The 23,690-nt window shown below is 43.8% G+C and overlaps 1 protein-coding gene across 50 annotated transcripts in view; it reads left to right on the forward strand.

Annotated features, from left to right (window-relative positions):
- The window catches only part of MGA (MAX dimerization protein MGA), a 154,652-nt gene that overhangs the window by 52,367 nt on the left and 78,595 nt on the right, over positions 1-23,690 (forward strand). For 22 of the 50 annotated variants that reach the window (XM_008269141.5, XM_070054032.2, XM_089310118.1 and 19 more), the window contains exon 2: positions 21,646-22,771. In XM_008269141.5, coding sequence (XP_008267363.3) covers positions 21,711-22,771 — 1,061 coding nt within the window. In that variant the 5' untranslated portion in view covers positions 21,646-21,710. Of the gene's footprint in view, positions 1-11,743; positions 12,205-21,645; positions 22,772-23,690 lie in introns of those variants that run through there. The other 28 variants (XM_017348105.4, XM_017348112.4, XM_089310124.1 and 25 more) reach the window with 7 other exon arrangements.

Genomic DNA, 23,690 nt, shown 5'->3' on the forward strand with positions numbered 1-23,690 from the left:
GTGGATACAGGGGCCCAAGGACTTCCCAGGCCATAGCAGAGAGCTGGATTGGAAGTGGAGCAGCTGGGACTCCAACTGGCAGCCATATGGGTTGCCAGCACTGCAGGTGGTGGCTTTACCCACTATGCCACGGTGCCGGCCCCTAGATGCGGTTTAAAATATTCCTAAGCTGCCTTTATTTTATATGTTCAAAATTGATCCTGTCATCATTGCCTGTAACCCGTTTTATTTCTTTCCATCTCCCTTATGCCTCTAAATCTATTCATTTCCCTCCCTCTTTTTACTAATAAAGTCATTCTGCAAATATGTGAGTGATATATATATATATATATATATGTATATAGCATTAGGCCCAAGTATATAGTGTTGTACAAAATAGACATGGTTTGGGATGGCTTTGTGGTGCAGTGGTTAAGCACTCACATCCCATGTGAATGCCAGTTTGAGTCCTGCTGTTCTGCTTAGCAGTGGAAGATGATCTGAGTGCTTGGGCCCCTGCCACCCACATGGGAGAACAGGATGGAGTTCCTGGTTTGGCCTGGCCGAGCCCTGGCTGTTATGGCCATTTACGGGGTAAAACAAAAGATGGAAGATCTCTCCTTGTCTCTCCTCTCTCTCTCTCTCTGTTGCTCTGCCTTTCAAATCAATAAATCTTAAAAAAAATATATACACACAGAAACACAAAATGTAGACACAGTTATTCTGTTCTCTTAAAGTTTATAGCGTAGTGATTACAAGAAGTGCCACACTATCTAGGTTCCTATTTTGACCCTTTACTGCTTTGTGACCTTGAAAAAATGTTATTCTTAAAAAAAATTGTTTATTTTATTTATCTGAAAGGGAGAGGGAGAGAGAAACACAGACACAGAGATTATCTTCCATCCTCTGGTACACTCCCCAAATGGCCACAATAGACTGGGCTGGGCCAGGTCAAAACTAGGAACCTGGAGCTCAATCTGGGTCTCCCACATGGGTGGCAGGGGCTTACCTACTTGTGTCATCATCTCCTGCCTCCCAGAGTGCATTAGCAAGAAGCTGGATTGGAAGTGGAGTCAGGAATCTGATATGGGATACAGGCATCTCAAGTGGTAGCTTAACTGCAGAGCCAAATGCTTGCCCCATTCACTGTTTTTTTTTTTTTTTATGATTAAATAAGTTATTATATAAAAGTTTCTCAGTAAATGTGAGCTTTTATCAGTGAGGGAGACAGGCATTGAACAGTCATAAATAATTACACATTTTGATAGGTGTTATGAAGGAACAAAACAGGGTACTCTCAGAATTTAGATTAAGGGGGTAGGGATGGCATTGCTGATGAAGTGGCATTTAGACTGGTGGGATGAATAGGTGTTAATTAGGTAAAGATTTTGGGGATTGTTAAAGAGAAAAGGCAGTGGAAACTCCCTGAGGTAGGAAAGGGTTTGGCACATTAGAGATACAGAAGATACTTGTGCCTAGAGTATGGTTAGTCAGTGGGAGAATACTGTGAATGCAGACAGCTGTAGACCACAGTAAGGAGTCTGGATTTTATTCTGAATGAAAAGGGAAACCGATTGGAGATTATAAGTTTCAGCATGAAGTGATTTGTATTTAGAAAGGGTGCCTTGAGGGATGACACTGTGGCCTAGAAGGTTAAGCCACCTGCAGTGCTGGCATCCTTTATAGGCACTAGTTTGTGTCCCAGCTGTTCCACTTCTGATCCAGCTGCCTGCTAATGTGCCTGGAAAGCAACCAGGGATGGCCCAAGTGCTTGGGCCCCTGCACCCACGTGGGAGACTCAGTAGAAGTTCCTAGCTTTGGCCTGGTCCAGCCTTGGCAGTTGTGGCCATTTAGGGGAGTGAACCAGCAGATGGAAGATCCCTCTCTCCTTCCTTTCTCTGTATCTCTGCCTTTCAAATAAATAAATAATTTTTTTTTTTTTGACAGGCAGAGTGGACAGAGAGAGGGAGACAGAGAGAAAGGTCCTCCTTTTCCGTTGGTTCACCCCCCAATGGCCGCTGTGGCCGGCGCGCTGCAGCTGGCACACCGTGCTGATCTGAAGCCAGGAGCCAGGTGCTTCTCCTGGTCTCCCATGCGGGTGCAGGGCCCAAGGACCATCCTCCACTGCACTTCTGGGCTACAGCAGAGAGCTGGACAGGAAGAGGAGCAGCCCCGACCGGGACTAGAACTGGGTGTGCCGGCGTCGCAGGTGGAGGATTAGCCTATTGAGCCTCAGCGCCAGCTAAATAAATCTTAAAAAAAAAAAAAAAAAAAAAAAGGTGTAGAGTGTTGCCTTGTGTGGAGAATGGATCAGAGGAGAGCCAGAATAAATACCTAGAGATCAAGTTAAGAGTCTATTGAATTAAAAAAAAGAGTATTGCAGTAGTCTGAGAACTATTGGTGGTTTACACTAGGGTGGTAACTTGGAGTGGTAGTGAAATATGTAAATTAAAAAAATATTTTAGAGGCCAGCATTGTGGAACAGCATCTCATTTGAGTGCTGGTTCAAATCCTGGCTGCTCTACTTCTGATCCAGCTCCGACTAATGTGCCTGGGAAAGTTGTGGAAGATGGCCCTAGTGCTTGGCCCCCTACTACCCATGTGGGAGACCCAGATGGTGTTCCAGGCCTCTGGCTTTGGCCTGGCCCAGCCCCTGATCACTTCAGTTATTTGGGGAATGAATCTGTGGATGGAAGATCGATTTATCTGTTTCTCCCTCTCTCTCTCTAACTCTGCCTTTCAAATAAATAAATATTTTTTAAAAAGTTTGTTTATTTGAAAGAATTACACACAGAGAGAAGGAGAGGCACAGAGAGAGAGAGAGAGAGAGAGAGAGAGAGAGAGAGAGAGGTCTTCCATCTGCTGGTTCACTCTCCAGTTGGCCACAGTGGCCGGAGCTGCGCCAATCCAAAGACAGGAGCTTCTTCCAGGTCTCCCACGTGGGTGCAGGGGCCCAAGGACTTAGGCCATATTCTACTGCTTTCCCAGGCCATAGCAGAGAGCTGGATTGGAAGAGGAGCACCCGGGACTCAAACTGGCACCCATATAGCACTTTACCTGCTACACCACAGTGCTGGCCCCAATAAATAAATGTTAAATATTTAAATCCTTAATTTTTTGAGGAGAGAGAGAGGGAGAAGGAGGGAGAACAGAGAGATTGCACTCCCATCTGCTAGTTAACTCCTGAAATACCCTCAGCATCCAGGTCTGTGTTAGACTGAAGCCAGGATCAAAGAACTCAGTCCAGACCTCCCATGTCAGGTGCAGGGAGTCAACCACTAAGTCATCACCTGCTGCCTCCTAGGATGCACATTAGCAGGAAACTGAATTTGAGAGTAGAGGCCAGGACTCAAGCATAGGCATCTCCAATATGGGATGTAGGTATCCCAAGTGGTATCTTAACCACTAGACCAAACAGCTGCCCTACACATGTTTTATTTATTTTATTTTATTTTATTTTATTTTTTAGAAAACTTTTATTTAACAAATATAAATTTCGAAAGTACAACTTTTGGATTATAGTGGTTCTCCCCCCCCAACCATCCTCCCACCTGCAAACGATCCCATCTCCTACTCCTTCTCCCATCCCATTCTTCATTAAGATTCATTTTTAATTATCTTTTATATAAAGAAGATCAACTTATTATATACAAAGTAAAGATTTCAACAAATTGCACCCACACAGACACACAAAGTATAAAGTACTGTTTGAAGACTATTTTTACGGTTAATTCACATAGTACAACACATTAAGGACAGAGATTCTATATGGGCAGTAAGTGTACAGTGACTCCTGTTGATTTAGCAATCAACACTATTATTTATGACATAAGTAATCACCTGAGGCTCTTGTCATGAGCTGCCAAGGCTATGGAAGCCTCTTGAGTTCACAAACTCTTTCCTTATTTGGACAAGGCCATAATCAAAGTGGAAGTTCTCTCCTCCCTTCAGAGAAAGGTGCCTCCTTCTTTGATGGTCTGTTCTTTCCACTGGGATCTCACTCACAGAGCTCTTTCATTTAGTTCATTTATTGCCACAGTGTCTTGGCTTTCCATGCCTGAGGAACTCTCATGAGCTTTTTAGCCAGATCTAAATGCCTTAAGGGCTGATTCTAAGGCCAGAGTGCTCCTACAAATGTTTTAAATTGAGTGCTTATAAGTGCCAGTACTATGGGTAGAAGCTGAGAGTACATCTTACAGGTTAAAGAGGATAGAATACTGGAGTCTGGTGCTGTGGTATAGTGAGTAAAACTGCCGCCTGCAGTGCCAGTATCACATATGGACTCCTATTTGAGTCCCAGCTGCTCTACTTCTGATCCTGCTCTCTTCTGTGACCTGGGAAAGCAATAGAAGATGACCCAAGTCCTGGGGCCCCTACTCTCTGCTGCTCTCTACTGTGACCTGGGAAAGCAATAGAAGATGACCCAAGTCCTGGGGTCCCTATACCCATGTGGGAAACCTGAAAGAAGCTCCTGGCTCCTGGCTTTGGATTGGCCCAGCTCTGGCCATTAAGGCCATTTGGGGAGTGAACCAGTGGATGGAAGACTTCTCTCTCTCTCTTTCTCCCTCCCCCTCCCCCTCCCCCCTCTCCCTCTCTCCCTCTCTCTCCCTCTCTCCCTCTCCCTTTCTCTCTCCCTCTCCTTCCCTCCCCCCCCGCCTTTGCCTCTCTGTAATTCTGCCTTTCAAATAAATAAATAAATCTTTTTTTTTAAAAAAAAGAGAATAGAATTCCTAATTTGCATTCTAGTGTATAGAGGTGGAATGAAGGGAAGAGATAAGACAATTATATAAATAAATATAAAAATTAGACAATTAGACATCTACTGATTTCTGGAAGTACAGATTTGTGGTCCTTAGAGAGCATGTCATGCCCAGGAAAGAGGTCAGGAATATAGAATTTACAGCAAGCTTTGATGATTGAATAGGTGTGGAGGGGAGTGGAGGAAGATGAAAGTGTTGAGAATAACTTCGCTTTTTGATTTAAGTAATTGTTTTTAGATGGATATGTAGAGAAGTCTTACTGGCTTCTAGTCTTGTCATCTTCCTGTCATCTTAGCCAGTGACCAGAAGTAATTCTTCACTTTCTCTTGGAATTCTTCTGTGGCCCTTCAGTCTGATTTAGCTGCCTCTTATTTGTGTTTTCATTGCACTCTAGACAAAGTCAATAGCCTTCTTTATTATTTGCTGTCATCATTAATTATTGGTTATCTGATAGTGGGCTGTCTCATTATTGATTGCATTCTCCTGATGGCAGGAATCCTGTCTTGTTTTCCAATATCTATAAATGGTAAATACTAAATAAATATTTGACTTGAGGAGTTAATGAATATTATATCTTTATATCATGCTTTTATACAATCTGTGCCTTTTGCTTACAATGACACTCTCCACCTTGAATTGTCAACTTCTAGATATTCTTTAATGCTAAGCTTTACTTGATACCTCAGAGTTCTTCCTTCCATACTTTTTCTATATATCTATATTTGATGGAAAGATTAGGGCTTTAAATGAGTGAGTGAATGTACATCATCATGGATATGTACAGTGGATTTGTACAAATGCCCAACCCCATTTTATAGGGAACCTGGGTTACTTACCTATGAAATGGGCTTATTAATGTTATCCCTGGTGTTGTATTGATCTTCAGTTTCACAAAAGTAGCACTATCTCCAAATTCTGGGTAGTTTTTTGAAGTTCTTTGATGTAGTCCCTGCCTACAATTCCTTCAAGAACCAATTGAAAAAAAAAAAAAAAAAGCCAATTGAGAAATCTTCTCTTTTTGTAGCCTTTCTGGATCCTTTAGGCACTGTGCATTCCTACATTGTTCCCAAAAGGTTTATTCATTGCTCACTATGGTTTTGCAATATGATTGTCCTGTTTTTTCATCTAGAACATGAGCTCCATGAACCTCATTTACTCATTTGTCCTTGGTTTTAGTGACAAGCACATGACTGATGTTAAAGGATATAATCAGTTAGCTATTTGATATTTATTTTACTTTATAAGGATAATCCAGAGAATGTTGTGTGAAACTAATTCTGGATGAAAAATATTGGACTTGTGGGGTTGGTGCTGTGGCATAGTAGGCTAAGCTGCTATGCCACAGCACCAAGCCCCTATGGGCTTAACCAGCATCTTAACTGCTAATCTAAATCCCTACTTCTAAAGTTATATTTTTAAAAATTTATTTTATTTAGGAGGGAAAGGAGAGGGAGAGCTATAGAGAGATAGAGGGAAAGAAATTTCTGAAATTTCCTATTTGCTGGTGTGTTCCCAAATGCCTGTAACAGTTGAGTTCTGGGCCAAACCAAAGCCAGGAGCCAGAACTCAATATGAGTCTCTTATGTAGGTGGCAGGGACTCAAGTACTTGAGCCATCACTTGCTGTCTTCCAGGACTGCATTAATGGGAAAGTGAAATTAAGAGTAGAATCAGTTCTTGAACCTAGGCAGTTCCGTGTGAGATGCTGGCATCCTAATAAACAGGTTAACAACTATACTGAATGTCTGCCCTTAAGCTTATCCTCTTTTAATTTCATTTTTCTGCAAAATTTTAAAGACTTATTTATTTGAAAGTTAGAGTTATATATAGGGAGAAGAAGAGAGTGGTCTGCTGGTTTACTCCCCAAATGGCCACAATGGTCAGGGCTGGGCCAGGGGGAAGAGCTTCATCCAGGTCTCCCATGTGGGTGGCATAGGCACAAACACTTGGGACATCTTCTTGCTGCTTTTCCCAGGCCATCAGCAGGGAGCTGGATTGGAAGTGGAGCAGCCGGGACACAAACCAGTGTCCTTCAGGGATGCCAGTAGTGGCTTTACTTGCTATTCCACAATGGCAGCTCCTCCACAAACTTTTTGACATCCCTCATATTATGATCCTATTTTCCAAACTCCACATTGCTGGATATTAAATGAACATTTGGTATTTGGACTTGCCTGAAAACCTGGGACTTATAATCATTTATTCATGAAGTGTTGTGTCTGCTAAGTTCCAGGCATCATGCTAAAGAAGTACTCCAATAGAGTGGAACTAACAGATGAAGACCTTCAGTAGTACATAGTCTTGAAAATAATCAGTTGTAAATTATAACATAGGGTACTATGAAAGCATATAACAGGGTGACCGTATCTGATCTTGGGATGAATATTTAATCGTGAACATGAAGTGTGAATAGGAATTAAGCTTGAGGCATCTGGAAAGATCTTAGGCAAAAGGTAAAGAATATGATTGTGTGTGCTTGAGACATAGGATGTGGAGAATAAATGTTTTTTTTTTTCCCCCCCCTGAGAGCTTCACGGCTTCAGCTCCAAAGTCCTCCTCTCCCCTGTCCCCTTCCTGCCTTCCCTCCTCCCTCCTCTCTGCTCCTTCCCAGATCCAAATCCAGAACTCACTTCTCATGGCTTCCTAGAAACAGTGAATGAGAAAGCTCAATGCATTCCCCAAATCCAAAAACAAACGCTTGGCATCCATTCAAGTAAATGGTATTTTCTTAACACTGATTATAGCTCATCATGTTTCTACCTCCCTGCCCATCCTCTTAACATTTTCTAAAACATGCCTTTAATAGCATTACTATGCTGATTAGGAAACTTTTAAAGCTCTTTATTGGGTTGAGCTTGTTGACAGCAATACTTTTTTTTTTTTTTTTAAAGATTTATTTATTTATTTGAAAGAGTTACACAGAGAGAGGAGAGGCAGAGAGAGAGAGAGAGAGAACGAGAGGATTTCCATCCTCTGGTTCACTCCCCAATTGGCGGCAACAGCCAGATCTGTGCTGATCCGAAGGCAGGAGGCAGGAGCTTCTTCCAGGTCTCCCACGTGGGTGCAGGGGCCAAGGACTTAGGCCATCTTCTACTGCTTTCCCAGGCCATAGCAGAGAGCTGGATAGGAAGTGGAGCAGCCAGGTCTCTCACCATCGCCATATGGGATGCAGACACTTCAGGCCTGGGCGTTAACCCGCTGTGCCACAGCACTGACCCCAGCTCTGACTTTCAAGTAAATAAATAGATCTTTAAAAAATAGAAATTGGGGGCCTTGACTCTTATTTTTAATTCCACAGTCCAAGTTATAGATATTGGAGCCATTGTTACCTCTTAGCATGACTTTGTTTTAGTTGCAGTAATAAATGGTATTGCTCATTTTTAAAAATTTTTTTTTTTTTTTATTTTTTGACAGGCAGAGTGGACAGTGAGAGAGAGAGAGAGACAGAGAGAAAGGTCTTCCTTTGCCGTTGGTTCACCCTCCAATGGCCGCCGTGGCCGGCGTGCTGCGACCGGCGCACCGCGCTGATGCGATGGCAGGAGCCAGGTACTTATCCTGGTCTCTCATGGGGTGCAGGGCCCAAGCACTTGGGCCATCCTCCACTGCACTCCCGGGCCACAGCAGAGAGCTGGCCTGGAAGAGGAGCAACCAGGACAGAATCCGGTGCCCCGACCGGGACTAGAACCCGGTGTGCCGGCGCCGCAAGGTGGAGGATTAGCCTAGTGAGCCGCGGCACCGGTCCTAGTTGCAGTAATAAATGGTATTGATTGATGGAATTGTATAGAAGCTAGTATGATTCCCTCTCCTCCCTACCCCTTTGGATAAGACTACATTTTTCAGGTTGTCTAGTGATGGAATTTTGTAAAAACCAGCTTCTTGCAACTCATTCTGTATGTGGCTCTTATTTTATGAATGTTCCTTATTCTATTATTAAAAACATGGAATTTTCGGGGCGCTGGATTCCATCCCGGTTGCCCCTCTTCCAGGCCAGCTCTCTGCTATGGCCTGGGAGTGCAGTGGAGGATGGCCCAAGTGCTTGGGCCCTGCACCCCATGGGAGACCAGGATAAGTACCTGGCTCCTGCCTTCAGATCAGCGTGATGCGGCAGTCATTGGAGGGTGAACCAACAGCAAAAGGAAGACCTTTCTCTCTGTCTCTCTCTCACTGTCCACTCTGCCTGTCCAAAAAAAAATTTTTTTTTAAATCCAGGAATTTTATTCTCATATGAAGATATTGTTTTCTTTCAGTCATTTGAGAGAGTTATGTTTTCATAGAAATCAAAGCTACAAAGTTGGCATCTGAATAGATTGGGTAAGGGATATAATTTGGTGGATTCTGTCACTTAAATATGCCAACTCTTTGGGGTTCTAATGTAGACATCTAAACTGTGCATTAGGCGCAACATTTTTCCTATCCTCAGTGCCTGTCAAAGGCACTGAAATATTTGTTGAATAGGAAAAACACATACATGGTGCAGTATCTGCTTATAGAACAACCTAGGACCAAAGTTTTGTACATTGCATACTAGATTGTGGTTTTTTCCTTCTATTTTTTAAAAATATATTTACTTTTTAAAATTTATTTACTTGAAAGAGTTATTTTTGACAGATAGAGTTAGACAGTGAGAGAGACAGAGAGAGAGAAAGGTCTTCCTTCCATTGGCGCACCCTACAAATGGCCGCTAAAGCTGGCGATGCGCCGATCCGAAGTCAGGAGCCAGGTGCTTCCTCCTGGTCTCCCATGGGGTGCAGGGCCCAAGCACTTGGGCCATCCTCCACTGCCTTCCTGGGCCACAGCAGAGAGCTGGACTGGAAGAGGAGCAACCGGGACTAGAACCGGTGCCCATATGGGATGCTGGCGCCACAGACGGAGGATTAACCAAGTGAACCACGGCGCTGGCCCTGGAAGGTAAAGATTGTTAGGTTCGACAAACAATGAAATGAGGGAATTCCAGTAGCAAGATTAAATTTAGTGAGGTCAGCCTTAGCAGTAAGCCTGGCAGTTTTTAAACCTTGATTTATAAGAAGGTGCCTTTTTTTCTTACATATTCAAAAAATACAGCCAGGATTTTGAGAAACATCCCATTCATTAAAAGTACAATATAACCACTTCAGTAGTTACTTGAAAAAGCAAACGAAATTTAAAAGTTGGTTACTTGGCACCAGCATGATGATTAAATGAAAACTGGATCAATGAATTGTGTGCAGTATTATTTTTGGATTTTCACCTATCAACCACTGAAGTTTTCAGAGGACTCTCAGAGAATACATCTCACAACCTTTGTAATTTAAACAAATTCCACTTTACTAGAACTATGGGCAGTTTCTCCTACCAGATCATGTGCTGAATCTTGAAATAAGCATAGTGTTGTTTAAAGTATCTGCATTTCCTACGTTTGTCTGGAGAAAGAGTACCAAAAGGGAATCTTCACTCTACAGTCTTGTCTTTTTTATGGTCCTTAGATTCCTCAATTAGAGATACCATGTGGGTTAAATGGCCTCTTTTGGGATGGGTGGTTGTAACCATTCATACCTTTGCATCAGATGTTTTAATGCTAAATTAACACACACTGTATTTCCGCAGCAGAAAAGTTTGTATGAAGAAACCCCTAGACGCTTGCAGGAAGGCGTTCTTGTATGAGGTGGAAAATTCTGAACGGGACAGCTTCTGAGAAACAGCTTCTTGGGGTCAAGGAAGAGTGTTAAAGAAGCTGTTTTCAACTTTGCCTAGGATCCTAGAATGTTCTTCCTAACAGTGCTTGAATTGGAGGGGCCTCAGAACGATTTCAGAAATCTATAGATTTAATTTTAGCTTCACATTTTCTTGTCCAGATTATTCCATCACAGTTTGTCTCCATTTTGTTGCATATATTCCCCAGGAAGAACAAAACGAAAAGATGGTCCATGGGGCCAGAGCTGTGGCGTAGCGGGTAAAGCCACTGTCTGCAGTGCTGGCATCCCATATGGGTTCAATCCTGGCTGCTCCACTTCTGATCCAGCTCTCTGCTATGGCCTGGGGTAGCAGTAGAAGTTGGCCCAAGTCCTTGACCCCTGCACCCCTGTGGGAGACCTGGCTCCTGGCTTCAGTTCGGCGTAGCTGTGGTCGTTGTGGCCATGTGGAGAGTGAACTAGTGGATGAAAGACCTCTCTCTCTGCCTCTGCCTCTCTTTAACTCTGCCTTTCAAATAAATAAGCCTTTTAAAAAAATAAACCACACGAAAAGATGGTCCTTGCTAAGTGAAAAGCAGGTCAGATTAGTCCTGTTGGATAAGCCACCTTCTGGCTCCTTCCTTCAGTCTCCTCATTCCCCTTCATGGTGTTTTGTATTGTCACTTAGCGCCTGGTAGTTCTCAGTACTTGCTAATTCTTCAAAGGAAGTAAAACAAAGCAGTTGCTGAACACTGCCCAGAACTTCTGCTCTCCTGTTCCCTACTTTTTTTTTTAGCCTTTTTTTCTGTCTCATTTATTTTTTCCTGGCACGTTAGCTGCATAGAATAACAGCTGGTAAGGAGTAGAGAAGGAGAAAGATAACTAAATTTTGATGTTTGGTTGAGAGAAATATTTTGTTGACTTAGTTCAGCAACTGCAGACACATGGTAGATAGTAGTATTTTCTTTGTACATGGTAAATGTCTTGAAGAAACAAAAATGAGAAACAGGATCACGCACTAAAGCTCAGATAATACTCTGCAAATTTGTCGTCTTGTTTTCTCTTATCAGGACATCTTTCGTCTTTATGTCAGGAAATTTAGTGGCAACTCTTCTTCCTTTGCAACTCCGCAGTGAGGCTTTCCTAGTGTTGTTCGGTCGTGGATATTGCAAACTCGACCACCCTTCTCTCAAACAAGGTCTTTGCTTCAAGGTTTCCCGAAGCTCTGGCGCTTTCCAAGCCCACGGCATTTTGGAGAGGATGACCTCGGCTTCATTCGATGGGTTTGTGAAGCCAGGGGGTCTAAGGAGCTTCTTGTGGGTGGGGCTGGGCGCGGCCGGGGCGGGGCCGGTGAGCAGCGCGAGGGAAAGCTTAGAACACACTGTCGAGAAAGGCCCGGCGGGCAGCGGTTTCACAGCTTTCTCGAAGGCTTCGAGTGCGAGGCTGAGGAAACTGGGTGCCTTCCTCTTGCCTCGCCTTTCTAGACTCTGGAAGCTTCAGTAGACTATTCTGTGTTGCAAGGACCCGGAAAGGCAGCGGCTTCAGCTCCGGGGGCGGGTCCCAAGGGTCTTGCCGCTGCTCCGGGGCCGTTTGGCCTCCTGGTGTTGGGGGAGGGGCGGGGGAGGTGCCGCTCGCGCCTTCTTTTGCGCCTGCGCGGCGGGCTCCGAGCGGGTGGCAGCGCGTGCGCGGTGACGTGGACGTCCGGTGCGCGCGCAGGCTCTTCAGCTGGAGCGGACACACGGTGTGCGAACCGAACGGAATAACCCGCCCCCAGCGGGATGTGAAGGACTCCGGGTGAGGCCGGCCACGCCCCGCACGGTAACTCTCGGGCCTGGGTGGAGGGCGTCGCTTTAGTACTGGCCCGATTGGAGTTTTTCGAGAGTTTGAAGCTCTTGTGTATTTGAACGGCGTGAGGAGCTTTCCGCTGAGAGATCTTCGCACGCCCGGCCAGGCCAGGCCTTGCGCTGGGCTGCCTTTGGCGCGCGCCTACGGTTCCCCGAGCTAGGCTGCGCATGTCACCTCGCGCGCGTCCCCGGGTTTACTTCCGCGTCGCGCAGCGAACTAACTCGGAACATCGACGCCAGTGAGAGCGGCCACGAGGCGGGCGGGGTGAGAAGCGCTCATGGCGCGGCCCTGCCCTCGCGTGCGTGGGGTGCCGCACCGCATGGCGCGGTCCGCGTGACTCTTTGTGACCCAGCGCCGTAGCGCCAGGCTCCGGGTTGAGAGCCATGCGTATGCGCTTTGCATTTCAAAGGTCGGGTCTCGCGGTTCCAAAACTCAGAGGGGAACAGTGCCGACGTCGCTTTTCTGAGGAGCTGACTGCAGCGTTTTGACACCTGTACCCACATCTCTTCTAGCATGTAATTTCCAGTCAAATTGAGGCGAGACCACCAGTTTTAATACAGGAGGGCGAGGGAGTGAGCTGGTTAGGAGTGGGAACTTTGTAAACAAAGGACCTGTGATTCGTGTAAGTGCCGAAGCGGGGGCGGGGAAAACAGGTGGGAAGAGCAGGTGTTATTTTTTTTTTTCTTTGTGGAGCATTCTTTCGCTAGTTTTGTTTATGGGGCGTCCCGTTTCTGTTAAATTGTGGAGTAGGTCTACGAATTTAATCTAACTTCCCTGAGCCCCAGTACCCGAAGTTGAGAAATCTTATGTGTGTGGACGGAGAAGTTAGGGTTTATTCCAAACGGGGTCGAGAGTAGAAAATGTCGTGTTTTGCTTCGGATTTTTGCCTTGTCCCTGGAGCCCTGGGGTTGCGTCTGTCTTCTGGCAGGGGTGTTAACTGGGAGCGGTGAAGGAGAGCTGGAGGGAGGGGTTACTGATGGCCGAGCCCGAGAAGCCCAAGTGCTCTCCCGAGGGAAGACCACGCTGCTGGCGCTCGCGTCGCCGAAGCAGACACGTGGATCGCCAGGCGTCCCTAGCCCACCCGCGCGCTGCCCGTTTGTGTCCCAGAGCTCGACAGGTTTACGCTGCGGAGTCCCCGGTACGCTGCCTGCTCCGTTCCTTCGGGGCACGACGCTGCGGCTGGGCTGCGGGAAGGTGCCTCGGGGCGGCGTGACGGCTGCCGGGAAAACTGGCCGGGGCGGGCCTGGCGGCGGGCTCTGGTCTCCAGGGTAACGGAATGCGGCGGCGTCCCGCCGTGTGGTCGCCGGGTTCCGGCCGGCCGCACGTGACCTGTCGGGGCGCCTCTTCCCCGGAAGAGCTTTCCTTGCGGCGTTTTTTCACGTGGCTGTTGGCTAGTGGGCCTCTGCAGTTGAAAAGGGGCGATTGTAGGCCCAAGGAGGTCGATGGACTGCTGCCTGGAGGCCCTTTCACTCCGGGGGTATAGGGTCGACACTGAGTGCTCCTGACACCTCCTAGGGTTCTGTTTACGGGAGTTGTGTGGTTTAGTGGGGTGGAGTCCACTTAAAAGAAAACAGGAGCCAAAGACTTTAGAAAATTCAGTGCCCTGGGTATCTTGGCATACTTTCTCCAAATTTTAGTTTTTCAGATTCTACTCAAGCAACTGTTAGGGATATTAGAGCTTGCTTGCCCAGAGTTGTAGTTACAGATTCATTCCTAGAAACAGAAAATGTCCCTGAAGCCAGCAGTAACGACGCATGGTATCTGGGAAAAGGGGGGCAGCAGCATCTTAGGCAAGTACAGTTCTGTGCCTTGAGACCTCAAATGTTTCAGATATTTTAAATTTACTCCGTAACTTGGGACAGTAAAATGCCCATGATATTGTCTGGTCCGAAAAAAATGGTTGTTAATGTGCAGATATCATTTGTTTAGTTAGTAAAATTAACCATGGTTAAGAGATTAAGAGAGAGTAAGACAGTAAATGGCTATTTTCCTGTTTTTGGCGTCATTTGTTGTCATTCTGATTGCTTATTTCTGCTCTCTATTCAGTAAAATATAAAATTTCTAGACTGAGAGCATATTGGTAAGTGCTGAAATTCAAGTTAACCTACTCTTTTAAAAGTTGGGTTTCAAAAACGTAATTTCCTGTAGTGAAGAATTGTGTTGAGGAAGGAAGATCTTTGTGCCTGTCATGCAGTATTATATTTATTATGTGAAAGTTTGTGGTTATTTTTAGCAAATTGAGAAACATTTAGAGTGTGTTGACCAGCATTTGGATATTTGTGTTTTTTTAAAGTAATGTTATTGATTTGGAATTTTGATTGTTTGTACAGCTGAAAATATTTTTTGACACAGTACGTAAGTTATTTTAGTATATAGTTTGTCAGTTGAACGAAGTCATCAGTTTAGCAGTTAAAGATTTCTTAAAGAGGGAGGGTCTCACTGAGGAATACATTTGGAATAGAGACTCCCAAATGTAGACTGCCCATGGAAGTTAACACATTACTTACTTGAGAATATTTTCTGTGAAAACTTGTTTGTGTGTCTATTCTGATATAACACATCTGGCTGTTACCAAGAGTATTTTTTCTTCCACAGCTAAACTTAACTGTCTCTACTGTTTATTATATTTTATTTAGTTAAATGCTTGGTGTTATAAAGTTGAACAGAAATTTTTTGAATGCTCATTTGTATGTGTACCCAACTGTGTTCTTCATTAAAGCTTTTAGACAGCCAGATACAGAGTGTTTTTAGAATCTTGCTGGAAGGAGGTATCTTTCTTCGTGGATGTCTATCATAGTATGCTTGATTTTTGCAGTTGGCTTAATGATTTAGTGGGTCTTAGTGTCTGAAACAAATGAATATCCTCAGTTAGCCACTCTTTGAGTAGAAGATCCAGTACACAAGCCCCAAGGCATAGGCATATGCTTCTGGTGAAGTGGAAGCTGTGTTTAGATTGATGTGGAATAAGAACTCAATTTCTTGTTCTTCACACCAGTAACTGTTATGACTCAAGATAGAGATGATTTTGATCATAAGTTACATACTGTGATTTTATGCATTTTGATCTAATCAAAGAGTAACTTGATTGGTTCAGTTTTAAAAGACCTTGTACAAATCATGTCTGAAAGTTTTTTCATGTCTTCACATAAATTTTAATTTTTTATTAGATAACGGTGTACAAAGTTAACCCTTCTGCAAATTTGACTTTCCTGCATTAAATTGTTTTTAGGCAAAAGGAATAATTGAAATATGTAGATATGAAGTTAATGCAAAATTCACTTCAAATGCAGTGTGTAATTGTTTGCCAAACTGAATTTCTGACAGTTGGATCTTTGATATTTTATAGATTAATTTTTAAAAGATAATGATTTAAAAAAATATTGACTAAAAACTTTTCTGTCCTGGTTTACCTATAATGATTATAGAAGATAATGTTCAAAAAATTCTGAGCCTTTTCATATATTTTATAGGTTTGGGAAAACTAAAAAATATTTTCATGTAGAAGTTTATCATCAGAAGGGTCTATTTTTTTTTTTTTAAGATTTATTTATTTATTCGAAAGGCAGAGTTAGAGAGGGAGAGAGAGGTCTTCCATCTGCTGGGTCCCTGTCCAAATAGCCCCAACAGCCAGAGCTGGGCAGTTCCGAAGCCAGGAGCCAGGGACTTCTTCCAGGTCTTGCGTGTGGGTGCAGGGGCCCTGCTTTCCCAGGTCATAGTGAAGAGCTGGATCAGAAATGGAGCAACTGGGATTTGAACCGGTGCCCATATGTGAGGCTGGCACTGCAGGCAGCGGCTTTACTGGCTATGTGACAGCACCGGCCCTGGGTCTAATTCCTCTTAATTTGACAACTCTTAGTTATACTTAAGTGCCTTTAAGAGTGTTTTGTGTACCAGCTCACAAAAATAGATGGGATATTTTTCTTTAAGTATTTACTTATTTGTTTGAAAGGCAACATTACAGGGAGCGGGATAGACAGAGCTTCCATCTGCTGGTTTATTCCTCTAATGGCTGCAACAGCTGGGACTGGGATATACTCAAGCTAATTCCTAGAAGTCCCACCCAGGTCTTCCACACATGTAGATGGCAAAGGCCCATACTTTGGGTATCTGCTGCTGCTTTCCCAGGAGCATTAGCAAGGAGTTGGGTCAGAAGTGGAACAGCTGGGTCATGAATTCATTTGGGATGGTGGCATTGCAGGTTTAACCCACTGAGCCACGATGCTGGCCTCTAGATGGTGATTTGTGACACAACTTTAAACTTTATGGATAAAAGAAATATAACATTTTGCATTGTTTGAATTATATCCTATTGTAAAGGCATACTCTTTTGTGAGTTCTGTATTCTTTGTTATTTTATAAAGTCACTTTATATGTGACTTCTCTAAGTTTCATTTTGTTTTGTTAATCTCTGATAGATGTTGCCTAAGCAAGTGAATTTTAGAAAAACCAACCAACTTTATGCATAAAAGCTGGAGACAGCTTTTGAAAATAATCACCCTGAATCTTGGCTATCTTTTAAAAATAAACTCCAGATCAGAAGAGAGAATTTTCCCCCAACTTTCCTGGATATTAGTGCCTAGTGTTAGGTTTTTATTTTTCTCTGTTCATAATGGGAAGCAATACTCAAGCTTTTTGAAGTCTTGATTTAGGAAAAACTTTTTAAAAATTTATTTGAAAGTCAGACACGGAAATAGACAGAAATCGCTTATCCTGGTTCCCTGGCCACAGCTGGAGCATTTACTCAGTCCTGTTCACCTGTGTGGATAGCAGGGATCTAACCACTTGAACCATTACCTGTCCTCTCCCAGCGTGCATTCCTAGTAGGAAGCTGGAGTTTGGTATGGAGCTGTGACTTGAACCCAGGCACTCCTGTATGGAATGCAGATGTCTCCACATCCTAATCACTGCACCAAAGCGCTATCTTTGAATTATTTGACTTTTAAATGTCCAAATAGCCTCAAACTAACAAATATTTTAGTTTTGGATGTTTTTTGGTGGTACAGCCAATCCTGTAAGAGGCAAAATTCAGGGGCCCGTGCTGTGGTGTAGTAGGCAAAGCTGTCACCTGCAGTGCCGTCAGCCCATATGGGCCCTAGTTCAAGTCCCAGCTGCTCTACTTCTGATACAGCTGTCTGCTGTGGCCTGGAAAAGCAGTGGAGGATGGCCCATGTCCTTAGGCCGTTGTACCCATGTTGGGAAACCCTGGAGAGGCTCCTGGTTTTGGATCAGCCCAGGTCGAAAACTTTTCTCTCTCTTTTTCTCTCTCTTTCTCCTTCTCTCTCTGCCTCTGCAACTTCACCTTTCAAATAAATAAATCTTTAAAAAAAAGAGGTACAATTCAGAAATAGGTGCTTTTTTTGTTGCTTATTAGTAGCTTTGATGGATTGTAAAATCAGAGTTTTTAATTGAAATGAAGAAGGCTAGTAAGTGGCCGTATTTGCCTGATTATAAAATTACCTGCCCACTTAAACAGAAGTAGTGATGCAACATCATCTTTATGTGGAAATAATTAGAGGTGATAGCTTTAATTTATTATAATCAGTTAAGTTAAATTTAATAGTCTGGGGCTGTGGCTGGTGCCGTGGCTCACTAGGCTAATCCTCCACCTTATGGTGCCGGCACACCGGGTTCTAGTCCCGGTCGGGGCGCCGGATTCTGTCCTGGTTGCCCCTCTTCCAGGCCAGCTCTCTGCTGTGGCCAGGGAGTGCAGTGGAGGATGGCCCAAGTCCTTGTGCCCTGCACCCCATGGGAGACCAGGATAAGTACCTGGCTCCTGCCATCGGATCAGCACGGTGCGCCAGCCGCAGCGCACCGGCTGTGACGGCCATTGGAGGGTGAACCAACGGCAAAGGAAGACCTTTCTCTCTGTCTCTCTCTCTCACTGTCCACTCTGCCTGTCAAAAAAAAAAAAAAAAAAAAAAAAAAAAGTCTGGGGCTGGTGCTGTGGTGTAGTAGGCCACTTGTGGAACCAGCATCCCATATGGACACCGGTTCCTGTCCCGGGTGCTCCTCTTCTGATCCAGCTCTCTTCTTGGGGCCTGGGAAAGCAGTAGAAGAGGGCCCAAGTGGTTGGCTTCTGCACCCGTGTGGGAGACCTGGAAGAAGCTCCTGGCTCCTGGCTTTGGCTCAGTCTAGCTCCAGCTGTTGTGGCCATTTGGGGAGTGAACCAGCAGATGGAAGACCTTTCTGTGACTCACTCTCTGTAATTCTACCTCTCAAATAAAAAAAATCTTTAAAAAAAAAATGAATAGTCTGAGGTTTCTTTATAACTTTTGAGATAAAATTCATATAACATTAAATATAAAATTAGTGACTTAAAGCATACACTAAAGAGAAATCGCATAGCCATTAGCACTTAGTCACAATTATCCCTGTCCTTTCCTGGCAACCAGTAATCTTTCTGTCTGTTGATTTGCCTGTCTTGGATATTTTATGTAAATAGAATTATACTATTTACAGCCTTTGTCTTTATAGCCTTTAAGAATTAACTAGTTTATTTTAACTTTGTGAATAGGCTGTATGTTGGCAGGACACATAAGTTAGAAATTGTCAAAGGTTATGTAAGTTTTCCAGGCCAATCAGTTTTCCATGGATATAATCAATACTGATGATTCCTTTTCTATCTTTACAGCACTAGTACATATTGTACAAATATGTACTTATTCTTTTCTTCCTTTGGCTTAAAAAGTTAAAAGGTATGGTTGATATGATCTACAACTCTAGAGTATTTTATCCTTAATGGGTCTTACAGATAGTATTTGTATGCATCCCTGAGTTGATACAGTCTCTTTTATGGCTGCATAGTATTGCACTCTATGGATATACCATCATTTGTTTCATCAGTTTCTATTGATGGGGTGTTTTGCTTGTAAATGAGAATATAGGGGATGGGCTTACATACATTATACATTGTAGGTATATGTGTATTTAGAGTAAAGTCCTGGAATAACTGCCGTGTCATAGGATGTATGCCTTTTTACTTTTGGTATTTTTCAGATGTTTTCTATTACAGAGCCTGGCATTTTGTGTTCCCATCAGCTGATTTGGTGAGGATGCTGCTTGACTTAAACCCTTTTCAGTACCTGCCAAGCTTTGGCTTTTGCCAGCCCAAGTGAAAATTAGTGTTCCAGAATGGCTTTTAAATTTTTTTAAAATTTATTGTATTTAAAAAGCAGAGAGAGAATCTCCAGTCTGCTGGTTCACTCCCTAAACACGTGCAACAACTGTGGCTGGGCAAGGCTGATGCTGGGAGTTGGGATATCAGTGATGGTCTCCCACATGGGTGCAGGGGCCTAAATACTTGGGCCATTTTCTTCTGCTTTCCCAGATGCACTAGCAGGCAGCTGGATCTGAAGTGGAGCAACTAGAACTCAAACTGGTGGCCATATGGGATGCTGGCACTGCAGGAACTTGAACTAGCACCCATATGGGATGCCAGTGTTACAGGCAATGGCTTAACCCGCTATGCCACAATGCTGACCCCTGATAGTTTTAATTTGCATTCTATTATGAAATTCTGTCCATTTTGATACCCGTTTACTCTTACTCTTTGCCCATTTTTCTGTTATTTGATCATGTTGATTCGTAGGAACCTTTTTTATGATACACAAGGATTTCTTTATGAGCTGGAAAATACCTTTTGTTAGCCATTTGCTCTTTTGGTTTTGCTTGGATAGATTTTTAAATTTATTTTGCCAGATTTAAAACATTTGTATGATGTTGAATTTATCAAAAATTATTGTCTTATTGACTTAAGGTTTTATGTCTTATCAAACAGCTTTTGTCAGGATTTTTTTTTTTTTTTTGACAAGCAGAGTGGACAGTGAGAGAGGGAGAGAGAGAGAGAAAGGTCTTCCTTTTGCCGTTGGTTCACCCTCCAATGGCCACCGCGTCCGGCGCGCTGCAGCCGGTGCACCGCGCTGATCTGAAGGCAGGAGCCAGGTACTTATCCTGGTCTTCCATGGGGTGCAGGGCCCAAGCACTTGGGCCATCCTCCACTGCACTCCCTGGCCACAGCAGAGAGCTGGCCTGGAAGAGGGGCAACCGAGACAGAATCCGGTGCCCCGACCGGGACTAGAACCTGGTGTGCCGGCGCCGTAAGGCGGAGGATTAGCCTACTGAGCCGTGGTGCCTGCCTGTCAGGATGTTTTTTAAGAATTAAATCTATCTGGAATTAAAAAAAATGTAAAGTCCATTTTTTTGCAGTATGTTACAGTGATTTGTTGTGGAACAAGTTAATATAGTTTTTTTGGGTTTTGAGATTTATTTGTTTATTTGAAAGACAAGATTACAGAGAGAGAGAGAGATCTTCGATCTACTAGTTCACTCCCCAAATGGTGCACCTGCAGGAGCTAGGCTGATCCAGAGCCAGGAGCCAGGAGCTTCTTCTGGGTCTCCCATGTGGGTGCAGGGGCCCAAGGACTTGGACTATTCTCCGCTGGTTTCCCAGGAGCATTAGCAGGGAGCTGGATCAGAAGTACAGCAACTGGAACTGAAACTGGTGCCCATATGGGATGTTGGCACTGCAGGTGGTGGCTTTACCTGCTAAGCTACAGTGCTGGTGCCAAGTTAATACAGTTTTTTATGTATTTATAAAGCTATATAAACAGCTAATTCTGTACATTTGTCTCTGGAATGGCAAGGGAAATTTACTTGCTCATTTCAGAAGAACTTGCTGTGTGAAGCAATCTCCTGGCAAATCAATTTATAAAGTGTTGGGATCTTTTGAAAATGCAAACAGTATTGTAATTTATTCCCTTAAGTATGATTTTTGTCTAGCTTCTCTTTATTTTTTTAAAAGATTTATTTATTTGAAATTTACAGAGAGGCAGAGGCTGGGGTGGGGGGAGAGAGAGAGAGGTTTTCTGTTTGCTGGTTCACTCAACAAATGGCTACAATGGCTGGAGCTGGGTTGATCCAAAGCCAGGAGTTCAGAGCTTCTTCTGGGTCTCCCACTCAGTTGCAGGGACCCAAGGACTTGAGCCATCTTCTATTGCTTTTCTAGGCTGTATCAGAGAGCTGGATCAGAAGTGGAGCAGCCAGGACTCTAAACTGGTACTCACTGATATGGGATGCTGGCACTGCAGGCAGCAGCTTTACCTGCTACACCACAGCTCCAGCCCCTTGTCTAGCTTTTCTGAAGTGAATATTTTTGTTTATTTTTAGTCAGATTGTGGGACTTATAGTGAATTCTTGGAAAGCTGGGACATATAAATAACTTTAATTAAAATGATCATTTAAAAAGATACTTCAGAATGAATATCCTTACAGTGATTAAAATGAAGGGTATAAGCAAATAAGCAGTCTAGAAAAATTTAGTAATATTTTGGGGTTGACATAATCAGTTGTGTATTTTTGTTCACAAAATAAATGTTCACTTGATTAAAGAATTTCTTTTATTTTTTTGTTTTTTAGGATGCAAAGGCTGTTGTGACTGTGTTGATTGCAGTTTACTTACTACTGAGTTTCTCATTGCAATCATGGAGGAGAAACAGCAGATTATATTGGCTAATCAAGATGGTGGGACAGTGGCAGGAGCAGCACCTACCTTTTTTGTCATCCTGAAACAGCCAGGAAATGGCAAGACTGATCAAGGAATTTTGGTTACTAATCGCGATGCCTGTGCTTTGGCTAGTAGGGTGTCATCACCAGGAAAATCTAAAGGGAAGATTTGCCTTCCAGCTGATTGTACTGTGGGAAGAATCACTGTCACTCTTGACAACAATAGTATGTGGAATGAGTTCCATAATCGAAGCACAGAGATGATTCTGACCAAGCAGGGAAGACGCATGTTTCCTTACTGTCGTTACTGGATAACGGGTTTAGATTCAAATTTGAAGTATATCCTTGTCATGGATATATCTCCTGTGGATAACCATCGTTATAAGTGGAATGGTCGTTGGTGGGAACCTAGTGGAAAGGCTGAACCCCATGTTTTGGGGAGGGTTTTTATTCATCCAGAATCTCCCTCCACAGGTCATTATTGGATGCATCAACCTGTATCTTTCTATAAACTCAAACTTACCAACAATACACTGGACCAAGAAGGGCATATCATCTTGCACTCTATGCATCGCTACTTGCCAAGACTTCATTTGGTACCTGCAGAAAAGGCTACAGAGGTGATACAACTGAATGGTCCTGGTGTCCACACTTTTACCTTCCCACAGACTGAATTCTTCGCAGTAACAGCATATCAGAACATTCAGATTACCCAGTTGAAAATAGATTACAATCCATTTGCCAAAGGCTTTCGAGATGATGGGCTGAATAGTAAACCCCAGAGAGATGGAAAACAAAAGAACAGTTCTGACCAGGAAGGGAATAGTGTTTCCAGTTCTCCTGGTCATCGGGCCCGTCTTACGGAAGGTGAGGTTCCAGAGGTACAGCCAAGTGATGTGGATCCTTTGTCAAGGAGTCATGAAACATCAGGCAAAGGTTTGGAAAAGCCTTCCCTTAATATAAAACAAGACTTTGTTGGTTTCATGGAAACTGATTCAGCACTTGAAGTTTCTCAATTGAAGCAAGAGGTTTCTGAAAGGTAGGTAATAGTTTTTCTATTCTGAGATAGGAAAGGAAGATTGAGATGGGTTGAGTTTGAGATTTAACACATTGATTCTTTGGAATGCTATAGATACTGATAAATGTAAGCCACTATAAAATATATCACAGTTACTTTAAAAGTAAAAATATTTTTTCATTTATTTGAAGGGCAGAGTTACACAGGCAGAGGCAGAGAGAGAACTCTTCCATCCACCAGCTCGCTCCCTAAATGGCCACAGTGGCCAGAGCTGGGCTGATCTGAAGCCAGGAGCCTCCTCCGGGTCTCCCAAGCAGGTACAGGGGCCCAAGGACCTGGGCCATCCTCTACTGCTCTCCCAGGCCACAGCAGAGAGCTGGATTGGAAGTGGAGCAGGAGGGCCTCAAACCGGCACCCATATGGGATGCTGGCACTGTAGGCACTGGCTTTTACCCGCTACACTGTAGCTCTGGTGCATCATCTCTTGCCTTGAAGCTGGATTAGAAGTGAGACTGAGATTCAAACCCTGTCACTCAGAAATGGGATATGGGTCTCCCAAGTGGCATCTTAACCACTGCTCCAAATGCCTCCCCTAAATTTGTTTGTTTGAGAGGTAGAGGACCGGGGTGGGGGTGGGGCAGGGGGAGAGCTTATGAATGAATGAATTAAGAATGAGAGAATGCGAATGAACGTGCACTCCTATCCATTGGTTCACTCCCCAGAGGCCCACAGTAGTCTGTGGTTAAAGCTGAAGGCTGGGAACTCAGTCCAGGTCTCCCATATTACCTGAGCCATTTACTGCTTGTGCCATTACTGCTGCCTTCCAGGGTTTGTATTAGCAGTAAGGTGGAATCAAGAGTTGGAGCTGCAGTTCGTCAGTTACTCCAGTTTAGGGCATGAGTGTCTTTTAACTGCTAGGCTGAATGCCTGCCAGAATGGA

This window comes from Oryctolagus cuniculus, chromosome 12 (assembly GCF_051225735.1).
Source record: "Oryctolagus cuniculus isolate XC-2025 breed Fujian yellow rabbit chromosome 12, ASM5122573v1, whole genome shotgun sequence".
Taxonomy (NCBI): Eukaryota; Metazoa; Chordata; class Mammalia; order Lagomorpha; family Leporidae; genus Oryctolagus; species Oryctolagus cuniculus.